This window comes from Gavia stellata, chromosome 9 (genome assembly GCF_030936135.1).
Source record: "Gavia stellata isolate bGavSte3 chromosome 9, bGavSte3.hap2, whole genome shotgun sequence".
In the NCBI taxonomy this organism is placed as follows: Eukaryota; Metazoa; Chordata; class Aves; order Gaviiformes; family Gaviidae; genus Gavia; species Gavia stellata.
In genome coordinates this window covers 22,643,740-22,662,965 of record NC_082602.1, presented here as the reverse complement: position 1 = coordinate 22,662,965, position 19,226 = coordinate 22,643,740, and the positions used below count along the sequence as shown (strand labels likewise).

Below are 19,226 nucleotides of genomic sequence, written 5' to 3'. Positions count from 1 at the left end.
TAGGTATTGTGCTGCACTGGAAACTTGCATTCATATTGCAACTTAGGAAAACATGTGAGACACGGGCTAACTAAGAGGATTGTTGCTCTTCTAGGCAGAGAGATTGGTTTTACTTTTACAAAGTTAGAGGGGGAAGTAGTCTGCACAAGAAAAGAGCTGAATTGCTTCCCTTCTGAAACAACGCTATGGCAAAAAATAGATTTTATTCCTCTGTAGTTACAGGCTTTCCTTTTCTCAGGCTGGGTTCCTGTGTTACAGTTTAACCCTACAGGAAAAAACCTAATTTGACCTTTTTTTGTACATTTACAGTAATCTAGTTTTAATAGCTACTACCTATTCACCAATGAGCTTGGAGAAAAGACTATGTCTGGAGGAAGAAAAAAAGAACGTACACTAATCCATCGCAAACTAAACAATAAACACGTATTAGGAAAGATGGCTGTGCTTTTCCTGCACTGATCCCTTTGCATGTTGTGTCTTGTAGTTTTATACATGAGATACTCTCCAGGAGTCTTTTGCTGCCTGGGTTGGCAGACACTCGTCAAGGTTCCCACAGCTTTCAGCTAGCGTGCAGCTCCAACTGCTTGTTACTGTGATATTGCAAAATGTATGTCAAAGAAACATGTTACATTACTGTGATATTTTTAAGTTTTTCTTTTACAGTATTTGTTAAGTAACAAACTTTTTGATCTGAGAGCACTTGTAGAACTTAGCCTGTGGTTTCGTATTTCTCAGAGAAAGAGTGAAACCCGTTTCTAGTTCTTTGTCTTCACTTTATAACCTTTTTATTGTTTTCATTATGTCTCTCCATCACAACCAATAAATGTTGAAGACATTTAGCAGTTGTTAAAATCATTTTTAAGGCAAAGTACTGCCTCCAAGTACAGACCTTTGAAACATACATGCTTAACTCAATGAGACTATGCCTGTATAGTCCAACATTGCTTTTACGGTAGTTCATAAATGTGACTGTATTAATACTAGCTTTGAACATAGTCCACACTTAACTCCAACTGCAAGAAAAAAATTTAAAGAATATATAGCATAGAATGGTTCAAAATAGTTCAGTTGGAAGGGACCTACAACAGTCATCTAGTCCGACTGCAATAGCTAGCCTTATAATCTTTTAATCCAAATTTAAGAGATTGTACCTGTGTTTATCTAGAAATATATGTAAGGATTACAGCAAGGACATGGGCTCTGATTTTTCTTCTGTGGTTTTGCGCACTCCAAATAGGACACAGACAAAATAATATTTTGAATGCAGAAACCAAACCTGGGGTAGCATAGCTCTGGATGTGCAGGGGTAGAGGTACCTGACCACCATGACAGCAGACTGTAGCACATGTGAGAAGAGCCATACATCTGCTGCACAGCATTCCCAGTGGATAATGTGGCTGCAGCCTGGTTACTGAGTGGGTCATTAAAGACGACTGAAATTTCCAGGGGTTTTCTTGTCAGTTAATCATGTATTAATTTTCACACCTTAAACGTCCCCTTCTCTTTTTGACCAGTTCCAGTGAATACTCTTTTAGTATGTCTTAAAATACTTGTATGCCATTTCTTTAATAATGAAGTGCAAGTGCTAAAAGGTTGTGATTTGAGAGTATTATCTTTGCCCTTCACACTGTTGTGAAACCCATCAATTTATTTCCAGTTCATCATCATTCTCCATTTTTGGCATCTTTTTTAAACATAGGTGCCCTTGGATCATTCATTTATTCTTGTATGAGAGAGTCTTTTCATTTTTTCCTCTACATGGTGAATTTTGAACTCAGAGGTAGAATTACTGCACTGTAATAACTATTTCTTTATAGCAGTATAGCATTTGCTATTCTTACTAACTCTTTGTTAAGTATCTTTCTAAATTCTGATACTTTCTATAACAGCTCTTCGAAAGGCCATATTGTTCTTGGTAGTTTATTTCTGCTGTACACTGCTGGCATGAATAATATATAAATATTATCACAATAGTTTTGTGATGTTCCAATACATTTTTCTGACTGATGCCTTAGTATATCATGCTGCCTTCTCTGTTATGTCTCAGGGCATTTCTTTGTGTATGTTAAATTTACATTTTTGTTTAAATGCAGGTATATTTCCTGGGTTTTATTTTCATCTGAAATCGAAAAATCTTGGATATAAAATTAAATAATAGCTGATACAATAATTCTCCCATTCACGAAATGTTCTCATCAGGGAACATTCAGTAGAGTGAGTAACAGAACCCTCACCAAAGCTAAGTGGCAAAGGTGTAGATTGAAGGGTTTCTGCTACAGTTATGCAGATAAGAAGTGGGATTTGTATTATTCAAAGTGTAATATTAAAAAAGTGAACAAGGTTCCTTAGCAGATCACACAAAAATATTTTGAACGCAAGTGCACGATCAACAGTATTTGCTGTTAGTGGTTCTATTTGCTGTCCTTTTTCTGTGAAATAATTATATAGAAGACAGGTCTCAAACAAACTAGTATTATGATCGGATTCCATTTAGGTAACTGCTGAAAGCAGGCCAGAATGATGAAACCTCTGAATTGATCAAACAATTTTCAAGTGTATGTTCCTTTCAGATTTCTTCACTGCTAAGCTTCAGGGCTTAAACCGGGAACATTTAATCAAGTGTTGTTGTTTTTACTGGATGTGACTTGGATTAATTTTGTTCCGATAATCAGTAGGAATAATAACCAAAATACCTTATGCAGCAGATTTGCCTCCTTTGGTTTATGTGGAAAATCTGGTAGCATCTTTCATGCACAGGATTGTCTTTTATATGAAGATTCAAAAGGCAAGCGTCATTAATAATAAAGACTGTACGCTTATCAGATCTTTCTTAATTCTTATGTTATTCCTTGACATAATTATACTTAAAATTAATTTCTCAGATTGGCATCTAGTCTTCATCTTGCACTGCTAACATCAATGGCAGTTTTAGTATTTGCTTCACTTGGTATGACACGGAAGCCACAGTGAACGTTCTTATCGTTTTTACCTTAAAGGACTAAACTTAAGGATTCTTTTCCAAAGTGAAACAATTACCATTGAAATAGTTCTTTGAATTTAGGAATTCCTATTCTCTGCAGTATTTGGGTAACTGGACAAGATGGGAACAGACTCCTCTTTCCCCCTATCCTTGAAGGGTCTCTTGTCACATGTGATCTGGCCTTCAGGGTGAGACCAAAGTAAACAAGATGATGTTTGTTACAAAATGTATTTCTGAGGATCTTAAAGCCAAAAATGAAATTTGCGTTTGTGGTAATTGTTAAAAGTTGTGCAGCCGAGGAGCAAACTGCAGCAGATCATTAACTAAATGCAGGGATTGCTGATGTGGAAGACCGCTGCCCTCAGGCTAGAAAGGAATGCTTCAAAGCTGAGGCTCTGAAATATTGAAAATGTCTGTTGTTGCAGTTTTGCAGTTATTTGCATTATGAATGCTATATTTTACTGCAACTACAGTTTGTATAGTCTTTCAAATTTAAAAACTGCCTAACACAGAAAAAGAAAATATGAAATATTGATATCATGAGCCTCTGCTTTAATGGGTACCTAACTTTATATACATGTTCTTTTTAACATACTTGTTTTCCATAGGTATATATGTATTCTCAAATTACTTTTTTGTTTCACTTTTCTCCTATTCTCACTGATTCATAACAGAGTTGTTTTAGTCTTAAAACTGAAAAATTACTTAATTTTTATTTTATGTAAATGGAAAAAAATTAAAATAAATTTAACTTTGATCCGTCTTGATCAAAATACTCACATATTGGAACCTCATCTGAGATTCTTGCACTCTGTTTAACTACTGGATATTTCTTCATTGCAGAATTAACTCGAAGTTGTATGTGTTTTAATTTAATTTTTTTCTGTCAGTGCACAGAAACTCTTGCTTTGATTTTGGACATGCTCTGTATCAATTTTTGTGGGTGAGGTTAAAGCTTAGGTTCTGCTTTAACTCAGGCAGTAACTTGTTCATTTTGCAGTGAGAATTGTACAGTTCTTTTTCTAGAACACTCTCTTCTTCCAAAGTCAACTCATAAATCTTCCCTTTTGACCATTTCTTTCTTATGTGCTGGAATTTATCTGGTAATTTATATATACATTTATTTAGCATTTGAACTTAACATTCCATCTGCTATGCTGTATTTATATCCAATATTTTAAAAGGTCTTGAATACAGATGCTGCATAGAGAATCCTCCGGCTGGTGTGTTGCTCAAGTCAAGATTCTGGTAGACTACCACTGTGACAACCTTTAGGAGAAAGATTTATGAAATGTATGAGAAAGTAGAATATTTCTGAAAACATCTCCAGGAGATTGGCAGAGGAGGGGATTCATTAGATGGGTTTCATTGCAGGAAAATAATGAAAAACCTGAAAACAGTTCAACAGCAAGTGTGGTGGTGTCATAGTAACCTCTTTACAGCCTTTCCACATATCTGTTACTGTGATGTAAAGGTGTAGATTTACAAGTCAGCCATTACTTCCCTTAATTCCTTCACCCAGCCTTCATGATAGTTGCCTCTGAAGCAATAAAATCTTATGTCCGCTCTTACATAGCGTGGGCTGCAGCATGCCACAGCAAGACAGATGGCATGTTGGTATCAAACAGCTTTTGAGATCTAATTTTCAACCAGCCGATCGGACACTCACTGTCCATCTACCAAACTTATAATTAAACCACCTTCTGGCAGGTGTTCTGAAATCAGGATATAGTTTCATAAACTGTAGCAATAGGTGAAGGTCCCCGAAAATAGCAGGGCCCAGGTGGCCCATTGCCAAACATGTAGACTGGAAGCAATAAGGCTGCTTTCTGACTAATCTTGTAGATGGTGGATCTCTTCATACTTTTGGCAATACACACCACTGATTCATCTCTCCTCAATGTCTTTGAACATGTCTATGTTCAGCCAAACCTTGCATAACACTAGGTGCCCTTTGTAGCTGAGGTATCTATTTGCTACCGTAGTAGCCTCAGGGTCATTTGTTAGGGCACAGCCTTCAAAGCCTATTATTGCAGGTGCAGAAGAAATGTTTGCTGGCTGGGGTTAACCCTCAATATCACGCTGATTCTTATGCAGCTATTCTGGAGGCGTTGCTAGTCACCCTGTGTCTGCATGAGGGTGCAGTCCCAGCTCTTTGCTAGTTGCCCTGAAATGGAAAGGAATTGGGAAAACAGCATCAAATGGGATAAATTTTGTTCTGAGATCTGCTAGTATATTTGCAGAGTCAAAATTACTGTTACAATGCTACTATCTGCATCTTTTTTTCCGGTGAGTATACAGCCAGAAGCAAAACCAACGGATCCATTTATTGTGGACAGGCCTGTGATTGTTTCTATCAGCTGTAGCCAGTACCAGCCAAACTGCATACAGAGCAGGAAATGGTTGGTTAAATGTGTTGACAGTATAGGGTATTTCAGAGACAAGCAGCCAAGTTCTTCTTTTGTACGCTGCAAAATATTTCCGTGAATGACTCAGGCTAGTGGAGTGGTAAAAGCCCTGGGATACCCTGCCAGAAATCTGAGCAGCAGTGTAGATGTAATTACACAGGACAGTATGTGGCTGTATGGTGGGGATGATGGGAGGCATGCAGGGCAGTCTCAGGTATGGTGAAATCATACTGATACTTCAAATTCCTTCCATATTTTATGTCAGTGCTCATATATGTAGTTTACAACCAGGATCTTCTGAAACCAACCACAAACAGTTTAAATGGGTTTTCAAGTTCATACTTAGGGGTAGGAACTTCTGAAAAATGTAAGGATTGCTATGTAATTGTTAATTTAAAGTTAACAAATCCTTCATGTTGATCTTCTTTAACTCAACTTTAAAATCTGAATGAATGTTTCTCTGTGCGTAGGTTTTACCCTGTGAGAATGTTTATCCACAACTTTTGTGGTAAAAAAAAATAAAATTCTTTCCCATGCCTCTACATCTCAACTGTCCTGATAAGTATGTCATTTGTTTAGTCAACTTAAATTTGTTTCAAGTCAGAAATTATATAGGCAGGTTGTATCTCTAACTATACAGTACTTTTCAGGTTTTTTTCTGGGATTTCATTTGACTGATGCTATAATTGCAAAAGATTAAAAAAAAAGCACACAATTCAGAGTCTGGTTTTCAAAACTGAACCCTTTGCCATTTCCTAAAGCAAGAAGTGATTTTAGGAGTAAGTGGTGGTTGTTACAAGAACTCCGTATCTTTCTGTTTGCTGAATTCCACTATGCTGGTCAGTTCATGAGTCAGGATTTTGTGATATATAATAGTAATTTAATTCAATTATACCTCAACATGATTGCTGCTTTTTAAAAACATCTTCTCCAGAGGTTTCGTAACTCTATTCAACAATAAAATGTTGGCCTTGGTAGAAATATCTGTGTGTTATTGTTTCATAATGATGTATTTCCAGCAAAATTCTGTTCTACAGGTGATTGCTACCTTTTTCTTTTTTCCTTTGTACTGTAGAAATTATTGTTCTTTTCACCTGGCCCATTGTGATGCCTTGCTGCTGCTCCACCAGAGAAGATAACCTTCTCCAATGTCTTGCTATTACCATAATCAAATTAAACTCAAAGCAGTTATTCTCAAACTAGCTGTGAAGTTTGCTGTTTCTATTCCAAACCTGAAAAAGAACTTGTGCCCCCAGAGTATGTCTGTAAAATTACTTTGTCTAATAAAATATTATTTTCCATATGGACCCTGGCTAAATTAATCTTCCCTTCTTCAAGTCATCATCTGGGAATCTTCCTTTGCTCAGAGTACTGTCTTCTGCTTACTGATGCTCAGGTCATATTGAACTCAAATTTTATTTAGTGCAAGTACCCTGTAGCTCCAGAGCTCCCCTCCTAATAATTTACAACACATGCTGATAGGCAGTTTTAAGAGATAGCTCATATTGCTAGATTTAGGGATATGGAGAGACAGCATGTGCGTCTTCTTATTCTTTGATTACTGGACTCATAAGTAAATTTGAAGAAGAAATGGGATCTATTAATTTCAGTGATTTCTACACTGAAATTAAACTGGAACTTGATCCTGTTCTTGGCAAGCTTCCCACTGAGTTTAATATCAGGCCCTTTGATACTGGAGTGAGTTGTTTGCAGTCAAAATTGATAAAGGTGAATTCATGTTCATTAAAAGAGAGAGAGAGAGATGTTTTTAATTATACGGAAGAGGAACAGGAAATTAACAAAAGCTTGTTGGTTTGGTTATTGTGGTACTGAGATATGTCGCATCCAAGGGACAGCAAAACAATGCTATCCCGGCTATGCTGATCTGTATCTGAAGCTGGCGTTCAATTAAACTGTCATATGTTACATATGTCAGTGTATTCTGTTTGTTTTTTTTATTGTATTCTTCCTCTTTTTTGAACAGAATGCTTCTATATTGTATATGTTGACAGTTGTTCACCTGTGGCTGTTTTTCAAATTTTTTCCATGGTCTGCTTTTATTTTCTCACTGTAAACATAATCCATATGTTCTCTTAAAGCATACGAACAGTTTGTATGATGTCTGTAGCATGGCTTGTTAAAAAAGGCTTCTATTGTAATCCATTTATTGCATTACCTTTTAATAGCAGCTGAGAAAAATAATAGCCCAAGATTTTTGTGTAATTTCAGTCACAGTCTGTTATCAAAAAAGCAACTGAATTATATATATATAATTCTATTCTTACAACTATTGTAATCTGTTTTCTGCTTTAGAACACACAGTTTGTCATAATCACAGGATCTTCCCCCAGCAGCCTTCTAGAGAGCGAGCACTTTTCTAATGATTGTAATTTTCACTTTACTGCTTTCAAACTGCTGTTTTTTGAACGTATAGAGAGAATACTTTTTTTTCTCAAAGTAAGGTAGAAAGAAAAGCAACCTAGAAATAAAACTAAGACACAAATCCGGTTATCTCATTTGTCAATTCATGAAGCTTTGTTGAAAGTCAATCTTCACCTCTTTGGCAGGTTTAGTCTTTTGAGATTGTGCTCACTTAAAAACTACGGTGACTTTTCCCTGGGTGTACTCCCATATGCATGGCACATTCCTACAAGTATCAAACGGTTGGACTTGATGATCTTGCAGGTCTTTCCCAACCCTAGTGACTCTGTGTGATTCTGTGTGAAATGTAAGAGGTTGTTGTGTTTGGGTTGGGATAAAGGTAGTTCTGTAGCACTGTCCTTACTTGGTCACAATTCACATGGAAAGCAATGTGATTTTATCAATGTACAAATTGCACGGTTGGCAACTGTAATTTTACGCAGGATTAGCGCTTTTGACATTGGTGTCATTACAGTCAGGGCTGTATTTATTTTCCTCTGTCTTTGTATTAATTCCACTTACTTTGCTCAAACCCAATCCTGAATTTCTGTTTAGAGAAAATTGATGGCAGCAGCCCAACATTTATATCATACTGTATATTAATAAATTATCTGTGTGCATGATGAAATAAAATTTAATAAATAAGCACCTTTTAATTTTAGCTTTACAAGAAACACGGTAAACATACAGATAATTTTGCTTTTATTATTAGGACGTATCCCATATGTCACATAACTACTATGTTTAGCAGAACATACAAATGTGGAAAAATTCTATGAATGATTACAGGTATTTAACACTAGTCTTCTAGCAGTATTTTTCATGGTTTTATTTATAAAAGTTTCTTTGCATTTTTCTTGAAAGTGAACTCCCTGTTTTTCATATTAAAAAAATACTGAATCAACCTCTTGCTGATATAGCAAACACAAACATAATATGGTTCAATAGAGAAAAACACCAGAAAAAAAAAAATTTTCAAGGCTGTCTTCAAATTTTTTTGTATACACACAAAAATGCACACGCAGTTTTTACACAGTTACATACCTGAAATTTATTTTTTTAGTACAGCTTTTATAGAGCCTATACATAGACAAGATGTATGGAAATTCTAAGTTTTATAGTAATAAAAGCAGAGTTAATTTGAAGTTAATCTGTTGATAGAAAACCTCCTTACTAAACCCTGTAGAAAGTTTTTAAATAAATAAAAATGAGAAATTCTTCAGACAGTGTTTTTTAGAGTTTATGATGAGCCTAGACTGAGTAATATCCTGAAGCAGGCATTCTGTATTTTTCTCCCATTCTTAAATATATTATTCTTTTGTTAGCAAAGATGAGACCTTTTTGTTCCCATGTGTATCAGCAATGATTAAGTCAACCATGAGTCCTTTTTTTAAAAGCTAGGCAGAGGTTATCTTGTTTTGTTTAATTAAAAAAGATTATCTGCTTCAGCTGTTTATCAGAAGGGTAAGCAAAGCTATCAATTCCAGCTTCAGACAGCTTGCAAATGAACAGTCAGGGTCCTCATTTTCTGCCTTAACTCTAATAAAATCTACTGTGATTTTGGCCTGAAAGCAGTTCCATTCTGCAAGTTAATCTAAGGACCTGGTCTCTCTTTGAAGCACAGAAAGATATGATCTATTTCCTGAAGAACATAAGCTGACAACAGAAAACTAGAGGACTTGTGGATGAGACTGGTTTTTAAACTGGGAGTTTTATAGCAGAAACAGAGAAGTGCAGATCAGTTCGTGACGTGAAAAATTATAAAAGTTTTAGACACAAAAAAGAGACAAAAAGTAGTCCAGAAAAAGGACTCGTTTAGTAAAGTCAAATAAAAAGTGAGAAAGAAGAAGGAGTAGACTGTTGTGCAGAGTATAAATCATGGAGGGTGGTGAAACTGAGAATGAGGATCCTGGATTTTCTGTGATACAACACAGAAGACTGGAATGAGGAAAGATAAAAAATCAGAATCTGGAGAGGCGAAATATGTCAGCAACCAAGACTTGCAGAGATGTGAATTATAGATGAAAGAAATACTTATAGGTGTAGAAATAGTCAACAGAAATAAATTATATTTCCACTTCTGCAGTATTTATATCCATACTTTAGCCATGAGTTGTGAGCCTTTATAATTCTGTTTGGCCTGTGCGCCTTTCCTTGGGTATCAGCTGCACTCTTGCTGCAGCAGCTTGTTCTATGGACTCTTACATTAAAGACTTAGTTCTTCCAGTTTAATGGAAAATTGAGAAATGCTAGTTTGAAATTAATTTTTTCAGATCAGGAAAAGTTTTATTTATTTTCTATCTTCTTCCAAATCTAGCAATACCAGTGGCTGATCTTGTTTAGCCTGTGGCTTGAATCATCTTGGCTTAGCTTCCACAAAAAGATCTTCTTTTTGGCAGCTTCATTTTTCTGTTAGAATGAAGCTGGTTTGTGAAGCCTTCCTTGTGGATGATGGTGGTTTCATTAAAGGTAGTTTCATTACAGGCTTTCGGAATCCCTGTGTTAGCTTTCTGCTGGACTTGATCAATGGGCAGTCAGTCTAGTGAAATAAAATTAAAATGACACATTCTTCGTAGTTTCTGGCAGTCCGGAGAAACACTGTAGAGCCACCTTCTTATCTCTGGTCATTTCAGTGTGTTGAGCCTTGTTCTTAGATGTGAGAGGTTGTAATAAGTGGAGCCTGAAGGGTGATTATACTTAGGCAAGGCAGTGTGCAATAGAATCATGAACAGTGCTCTAGCCTCTTGCAAATTCAGTGTCAACTTTTGCCAGTTTTTGAGGTCTTTGAGCAAAGCTGAAGTTCTGAGACAATGTGTAATGTAAATCTGTTGAAAGTGTGAATGTGGGTGGGTTTTGTAGTTGATATTGTAATGGAGAAGGTGAATTATTGAGAATGCACCCCTGAATCTCATCAGCGAGCAGTGCATTGGGAAATAGCTCATCTTCACTCATGTGTTATCTCTCTTCCATCAGTCACTACTTGACTGGGCACTCCTTATGGAGTTACACCTTCCTTTCCTACTATGTTGATAGATACAAGCTGTTTGTAACTGTCTTTACCAAATAATGTTGAATTTGCAAAGCACCAGTATTTCTGTGGCATTGCGTTGTCCATGCTACTTGCTGTCTTGTCTCCCGCATTATGTGATCACCTGCAGCCGAGCCACAATCTGAGCTGTCTGGTCCAACTGTCCTTTCCTGACCTCGGTGTCTTCTCCAGAGCTCAGATGCTGCTGACAGCTACAGCTTGTTAGCAACTGGGATGTGTTGCCTTCTGGGAGTGCATCTTCCGGTGCAGTTTCATCTGAAAAGGATCCACTTTGCGTGCTCCAAGATGGTAAACTAAAGCACAGTAAGAGGATGTTTGGGAGATTCGCTGCAGAAGTGTATTTGTGATCTAAAATAAATTGACAAAACAGGCACAACCTGTACACCCTCAGTTTCAGCAGTGAGGCACAGGAGAGGCTGGTACTGGCTGTGCTTTCTCTGCCTTCTCCTGGCTGGGAGGGCACCTCATATTTCCCAGGAAAGTCCTTGAGTGAAAAGAGCTGTCATGCATGGGGGCTCAGTGAGGCACTGTGACTTCTAGGGAGCAAATGGGTGGTAGCGGATGTTTGCATCATGCCTTCCGTATCCTCCTCTTTCTGAGAGAACGCTGGTTGTGACAGTTAGGTCCATATATGCAAAGCACTATGCAAATGTACAATCCCTGTAATATAAAATGAACATTATATTTTGCATTGTTTTTATTTTGACATAAGCTTATGCTCTGTTGCAAAGTCAAGAACAGTGCAAATGAGCTTTAAGAGCTTTTTCTTACAAAACCTTTCAGAATTGTTCCGCGCAGATTGAAGTAGGAAACAGTATTGGAGTCTTGTGTAGAATCAAAGCAAACAAGACTGAAAGGAAGCCCAGAAGCTCACTGTGCTTCATCTGCTGCCCAAAACAGGATTGACATGTCAACATGGTGTTCTTTCCCCCCGATCTTTCTTGCAGGAGTTACAGTGACAGAGATTTCTTGATACCTGCAGATATTATACAGCATTACTTCACTATACTTGAAGTTATACCTGTTTCCCACTATGTAACCAGGATATTGCTTGTTGCAAATAAAGTCCATTACCTTTTTCCTCACCAGTCTAGATACAGAAACAATTACTCTTTGGCTCTTTCAGAGCCTTAAGAATTGCCTTAAGAAAAAGCAATTTTCTGCCTTTTTAACTTCCCACTGATTGATAAGAGTTTGCATAAAATTAATGTAACGAGGGAAACCTCATATAGCATATTTTATGTTTATTATAAGAGAATGAATTGTAATCAGTCGTTATGAACAGAAAGGATATTTGCTCCCTCTATGAAATGAGAGTTTATTGATATAAAAGAAATTGAAATAAAAGATAGATGTGGAGTGTACCTCCATTATGTGTTCAAAACATCTCTAAATATATTTTGTGAAGCAATGCAAAAAAATAAATTCCTTTTCCTGGGAAGGAAGAAGAGTACAGAATATACCACTATGACTGTTCATACATTTAAGTAATTCTTGAAAAATTATTGTTCAGAGAACCCATTCTAAACTTACCTATTCAGAAGATTCGTACTCCCTGTTTCGGAATCATTGTGTTGATGTTTCAGGCTTCCCACATAGTCTTACAAAGCTTGGCTTCTTCCTTCTTAGGAAAAGTTTTATTTTTCAAGGAGCATCACTGCTAGGATGTTATAAAACTACCATGAATGTTTTGTAATAACGGATAAAACATGCATACTCCCAAACATATGCATTTTCCCAGAGGAATGAAGAAAGTTTTCTTAACTTCGGACATGTAGTTTCACAATGCAGTGAGCTCAGATAAATTGTATATTATAGCAAGAGGAATATGAAGAAAAACGCTGACCCACATGGGTTTTACGTGGTTGTTACACATTATTTCTTGTGGCAGTAGAATCCCGATGCCCCGGTCAAGGCCTCAAACCCCTTTGTACCGTGGACTCTAGTATGGAGGCAAAACAGCGATACCCTGCCCAGATGATCCTTTCATTTAAAGTTTTGACAAGACTGCAGGTGACTGAAGGAGGCATTTGGATAAGTCAGGAAGCAGGCATGTTTTGTCAGGTAGCTTAACAATCTGAGAAGCCGCGGTTTCCAGCTATCTAGCTAATACCAGATACAGCAATACGCAGAAAGACCCCAACTAAAAGAATATATTAGGTTGTTTAAACATAAAGTAGTTAGGTTATAGGGTACTGCTGAATAAATGAATGAACAGTTTAACAGAACAAAAAGAACAAGTTGTCTTGCTTTCACACAGCCCAGTCCAAGAGTTAAAGGCGAAACCTAATAAATTTTTTATTTGTTTTGTTTTAGAACGTCAAGCGTGTACATCTATGGCAGGCTCCAGCGTCCTTCCCTCCAATGTGGCTGGTATCAGCAAAGAGCTGATCGAACTGCAGCACCTCATCCAGTTCCCGGAGGAGGTTGCCAGCATTCTGACCGAGCAGGAGCAGGAGCTCTACCAGAAAGTCTTGCCCATTGACTACCTCTGCTTTTTAACCAGGGATTTGGGTAATGCTGAATGTCAAAGCAAGCTGCCATCTCTTAAAGCTTCCATATCTGCTACTATTCTTTCTTCCCCAAATGGTGAACATAATGCTGTAGAAGATCTTGTGACAAGGTTTAATGAGGTAAGATAAAACTTTTAGATTACTTTTCGTAAGGGTTATTACCTGATTTGTGGGTTAGTTATTTCCTTTATCTCTCAGAGCTGAGTTTAGCTGTAATGACAGCTTTTTAAAACATAAATTAAGATGACCAGGGGATTACTTAAATATTCCACTGAGTTTAATAGGAGTTATGTGACCAATTTGCTCAGTGAGTTTGGAGAACTGCAAGCTAAGTTTTTCTTGCACAGTAAAGTAAACAGGAAGAAAAAAATTACAGACTTGTATTTCTTTGTATTTATGATGACAGTATGGAGTATACTTTGAGTCAGTTTATTATTTTGTTCAGGAGCTGGAGTTTTATTTATTTGTTTTGGATTTTTGTAGACTAAGCATGATCTTAGGAGTCAGCACAGAAGTATTATAAACTAGAAGTTTCTGTATTCTGTATAATATAACTACACTAATCTGCACTATTTATTTATTTATTTAATCACTCTGTGTGTCTTGAATGTTGTTATACAAAGAAGTGTCATTTGGCGTGACACATTTCCATAAGCCAAATAGTGAGCTCTTTACTAAGATTTTACTTTGTTTTTCGTAAGGTGATCTTCTGATGAGTTTAATAGAAAATTCATCAAGGATTGAGAAAACTGTAGGAAAAAAAACACCCCAAAAACCCAACCCAAGACAAACAGAAAATCCCCCTAAATAAAACCTGAGGTTTTAGCTGGAGAAAAATGGAACAATTTCTTTCTTCCTTTGTCTGTGTGAACCATATGCAATGTTAGCAATTTCTAGACTCATAGAATTAGAATAAAATGAAGATAGTCTTGACTCACGCTCTTTTACTTTGTTATCTGCTGCATTCTTACGCTTTAATAAGAGACGAAAATTGTGCAGGTATCAAAAAGACAGCACAAAATTAAGTAGATAGAGCAGAATACATATTAACCCCCGGTGAACTTCCTGCTTCCTGGGCAAATAAGAATCAGTGACTGAATATTTAGCATGTTTTGAAGTGTTCCTGTTTCTTGCATGTTGTTGAGATTTAGGAACTAAAATAGTGTAAATATGTTGGCTTCTTTCACCTAATTCTATTATGGGAACATAAATAAAAGTTGCAACTACAATAGTCGATCTTTAGACAGAACCTCAAAATTGTTTAAATTAGCTTTAGTTACTGTATTTAGGAAAATACTGTGGCTGGTGCATAGCTGGAGAGGAATCTAGCTCCTGACCCAGCCAGGGTCCTCCTTCCTGTGGTCTTTCTCTCACGGTGATCAGCACAGTGAGGGCAGTGGGAAAAAGGTGAAGTGGTCAAACTCCAGCATGACCTGGTGAGGCACAATGCCAGAGCAGTTTGTTAGGACATTTTGCAGTTAGCTGTACAAATCAGATTGACCGTCATGTGTTCTGACACTGAACAGTCACCGGATTGAAGAGCAAGTGGGTGGTGAAGAAGTCTTGTCAGAAATGACTGAGACTGTTCCTTATCAATGAGAATTTTAACATTGAAGTTGCCTTCTGGTAAAATAGTCAACATTAGATTTTAGCGTTAGAGGTTTGTGACTTCGCAATTTTTGTAGTCTAGCATTACTTGTTTGGTAATGCTACAGGATAATTTTTCATATAATTTGAATTAATTCTTGAATATCTTGTGCATAGATTATATAGTATTTAGCACAATGGATTATTTTAAGTATAATCTGGAATAACTTTTTTAAACATAGGTGTTATAGATTTAAATTGAGTTACTGTACAATACTTGCAGCTTGTAATAAATCGCTATATTGCTATCTGCTTTATCTTATGGTGGAGTATATCAGTTGCCGTAGCCAATCACAAGCGTGAACTTTAAAAATGTCTTTGTTTATAAATGGCAAGAAAATTCTTGTGCAAAGAGTCATGCTTTTGTTGGCAAAAGTCAGTGAGCACTTGCTGATTTTTTTTGGCATTGCCTGTAGAAATACTGAAGTATATTTATAATGTGGGAGCCAGAATGACTTTAGGATGATAGGCTTGTGATACATAATGGGAAAAAAATAATTTCATGCCATTGTTCTGTTAAATGAGCAATTATAGTATATAGAGGATTTTTCATAAAGCAATATGCTTTTTAGTAATTTTTCTGATACTTATTACATATTAAGGAGGAACACTTTATAACACTTATTTAAAATGACAGTCAATAATTGCTGTTTTGTTACACAAAGGAACTTCCTCATTTAACAGAAACAATACTGACATTTTCATGGAAGCTTAGATTGAATGAGGGCTGTTGGAGTATTATAAAATAAATAATTTAAAATAATGAAGATTAAAATATTTTCAAATTATTAAAATATCTTTTAAAAAGTGAGTTTAAGTGAAAATGAGGGAAAAAATTTGGTCTTACTGAGGTAAATTTTACTAGTATTATTTACTGTTTAAATTCCAGTAACTCCCAGAAACCCCTGTTCATGACTGAAGTTGCAAAATCGCATTGACTGCAGAGTGCAAGATCAAGCGGTAGATATTGGGAAACATCACATGGTTCCCTTATACTTTAAGTATGTTTGCTGTTACAAAACTGTTGTTTTCTAGATGTGAATGATTTAAATATTGTTATTGGCGAGATACATGGGGTATGAATATCTTCTAATCATTTGTCTAAACCTTTCTATTTACTATTGGTTAGTGTTGCTTAATACAAATTACAGTATTTAGACCTCAGTGGGGTCTAAAAGGTATGGGAAAGACTTACAGAGGAGAAAGCACTTACGGTGAGTGATCTGCCTTAAGCATTTGGTGTGGAAATGGTCTATGAAGAATTGCAGAACTGAATCAGGAATCAGTTGCCCTCTGCAGTAAGTAAAATTGGTACTTGAAGAAAATTAACATGACTGAATGTGCAATAAATCACTGCTGTTATTTTTCCTACTCAATTCTCATTTGTGGAAAAGCGTAATAGTGGGCATACTGTCTAACACTGGATGAAGCCTGTAATAGGCATTTTCTTTTGGTGTATTACCTGGGTAAGGTGTTCTGACTTAAAGTACTGGAAGTGATTCAGTGATCACATTAATGCTGATGATCCGTTTCCTAACTTTTTTTTTCTGTAGAAAGGCAGGATGACAGTGGCTGGAGCTTTTCCCAACTTCAGTGTTCTGTTATATCTGTAGCTTGTTTTAACATCTTGAGAGTCTTGCCAGATTTCTGAAAATTATGGGGTCTCTTAGTATGATAATGGAAATACGTTTTTGTCAGATACTCTTGTTCTGAGATCACAGCATTGTGAGCATGATGAGAGGAGCTGAAAAGTTTAAAAAGGATTAAAAAAAATTCAGAAACCAAGTTAGGAAGCATATAGTGAGAAATCTGGATCACAAGTAACTTAACATGCAAGGAGAAAAGTTGTGGTTGTGCCTCAGGCCAGAAGGACTTTGCATTGAAGTGGAATGTGTGTGCCCGTTCCTTGGCGAAGGTTAAATAGGCTTTTGGCCAGCCAGACATTAACCAGTATCTTAGTGTTACCAAGTGACAATGCAAAAAATAAGTAGTGATAGGTGATATAAATTTAATTTGTGGGCCTGGCCTGATTTTTTTTTTTTTTAAATACGAGTTCTATTCCTGCTTTAAAGGCAAGGTAACTAATTTAAACGTTTAGGAGAGCTCCTTTGTTACTGTTTTTGTGGCAACGTTTCCACAGCCTGCGTACAGCTTGCCTGAAGAGCCACACAATTTGTTTCTAACCTGCAACAATCTGAACATAGTTGTCATAATGTCACTGTCTGCTCAGGGTATCAGTGGACTCAGTGAGTCCTCCATACTATGGAAGAGGCACAATTCTTTTACTTCTGGGAGCTGTGATAACTGCTCACCTTGCCCTGTTTTGCATGGCTTTAGTGAGTCCTTTGACCTCAAATACAGGGGTACCAGCAAGGAACTCTACTGCAGCTGGAGATAGCTTTATTTGTCACAGATGCTGGGTGAAACTAATAACTGGGTGGCTTTTGTTTCTGATATATGAAGATCTTCAAAGAGTAAACAACAAAGATTGGAGAAATAGATTACGTTTATTAATATTCACAAAAGATGGAAATTAATAGCACTCTAGATCCTCTTCATGCATACATCTTTTCTTTTCACTGTCAAGAATGATAGGGAAGAAAATTGTAGAAGCATAAGTAGTGTAGAGACGTGAAAGATGAATAGCTTGGATTAAAGCTACTGTCAAGCACTCCACAAATAGTAGCACAAACATGCAACTGGCAAATCCTGCGCTGCTGAGGCTGGGAAACAGAAGCAGCCTTTGTTTAAGAGAGCATGATTATGGTTTAGACTTGACATACAGTTACTAGAGGGGATTCAGGCATTATGTATTTCCCTGTGTTTTGTCTTGTCATGGGTTTCCAAGTATCAGTTTATTCCCTACTGTGTTAATCAAGGTGGCTGCCATGACAAGGAGCTTGAACACCCAATGACTTCAAAAATATGTTGTGAGAAAGGTCAGTCATCAATGATCTGCTTGAATCCCACAAAATGGGATGGAATACATTCTCGGATTTTATTTCATTTGTATTTTAAAAGTTTTGGGTCATTCCAGCTCTCACAGGAAAATAAGAATCTTACAATCTGCTAATGTTGCAGTTTGTCTGCGGGATTTACTGTCTCTGATGGAATTTTCAGACAGATAGAAGTTCATATGACATATAGCCCAGTCACTAAAGATTTGTAATGTTTACATATATAGACACGTTTTTTCAAGCTTCGCTTCCCTAGAGGTACTGTAGAAAGATGATAGGCACAGTGGAGATTGCTGCTGAAGTTTAAATAACTTCTGTAGTGCTGCTAAAGAAAGCCTGGTCACTACTGTTTAAGAAATAGTTCATAAAACTAAAGTTAAATTAAAAATTAATCCAAGAATTAGAGGACTTTTCAACATGTGGAGTAGATGCAGTATACTTAAAAAAGGAAAAGTTAAAAATGACGGGTAACCATGGAAGGATGAGAGATGCAGACAAAAGGTATTACCGAATCACTATGACTACATACTACACTGCAGAAAGAATACAGATTACTATGTAATAATTATCAGGTATTTAATGAAGAACTGAGATAAATTATACCATGCTCCTAATAGATTTGAAATACCCATATTTCAGAATTAATGAAAATAAATAAAGAGGTTTATCTGCTTAAGAAGAAATGCATCCTGCTGTTCTGCAATTAGCAAGGTGCTAATTCCCATGTAAAGAACAGATCCAATCAATCACTTCATTGGAGTAATAGAATAGTGTGGCATCAAACACTGAAAACCAAACAAGGAATTTTGTTGGATTCAGAAAAAAGGAGAGAAAATTATATTGCGTTCACCAGCATCTACATTCTTCTAGGCAGTACATGCACTATCTTAGACATCTAAATGTGGCTGAAATTGAAACTTTATTTATCAGAAATATTCTTTTATAATACTATGATTAAAACACAGCTTTTTTCAGTTGTTCCTTGATCCTGAAGTTTAGATCAGATTTAACAAATACACAAAGTCCAAGGAGAAGTTAAATTACTAAAGGGGAAAAGTTTAACTGCTACACTTTTAGTGGTCATCCTAATTTTCTAGGATGGCAGATTGTAATCTCAGCTGTCATAAAGTTTCTGTGTTTTGACCTCTTGTCTCTGTATTGTATAGAAAACAACAAAAATTCTTTGTAATATTTCAGAAATGAGAAATTGAAAATGTGGAAAGTAATTTTGTTTTTTACTTAATGTATTGC

The 19,226-nt window shown here is 36.4% G+C and overlaps 1 protein-coding gene across 1 annotated transcript in view; it reads left to right on the top strand.

The window, feature by feature from the left end:
* PLCE1 (phospholipase C epsilon 1) overlaps window positions 1-19,226 on the top strand; it is a 135,471-nt gene that overhangs the window by 62,702 nt on the left and 53,543 nt on the right. Inside the window, exon 3 of the mRNA XM_059821533.1 lies at window positions 13,175-13,491. Within this exon, the coding sequence (XP_059677516.1) occupies window positions 13,175-13,491 (317 nt within the window). The remainder of the gene's footprint in view (window positions 1-13,174; window positions 13,492-19,226) is intronic.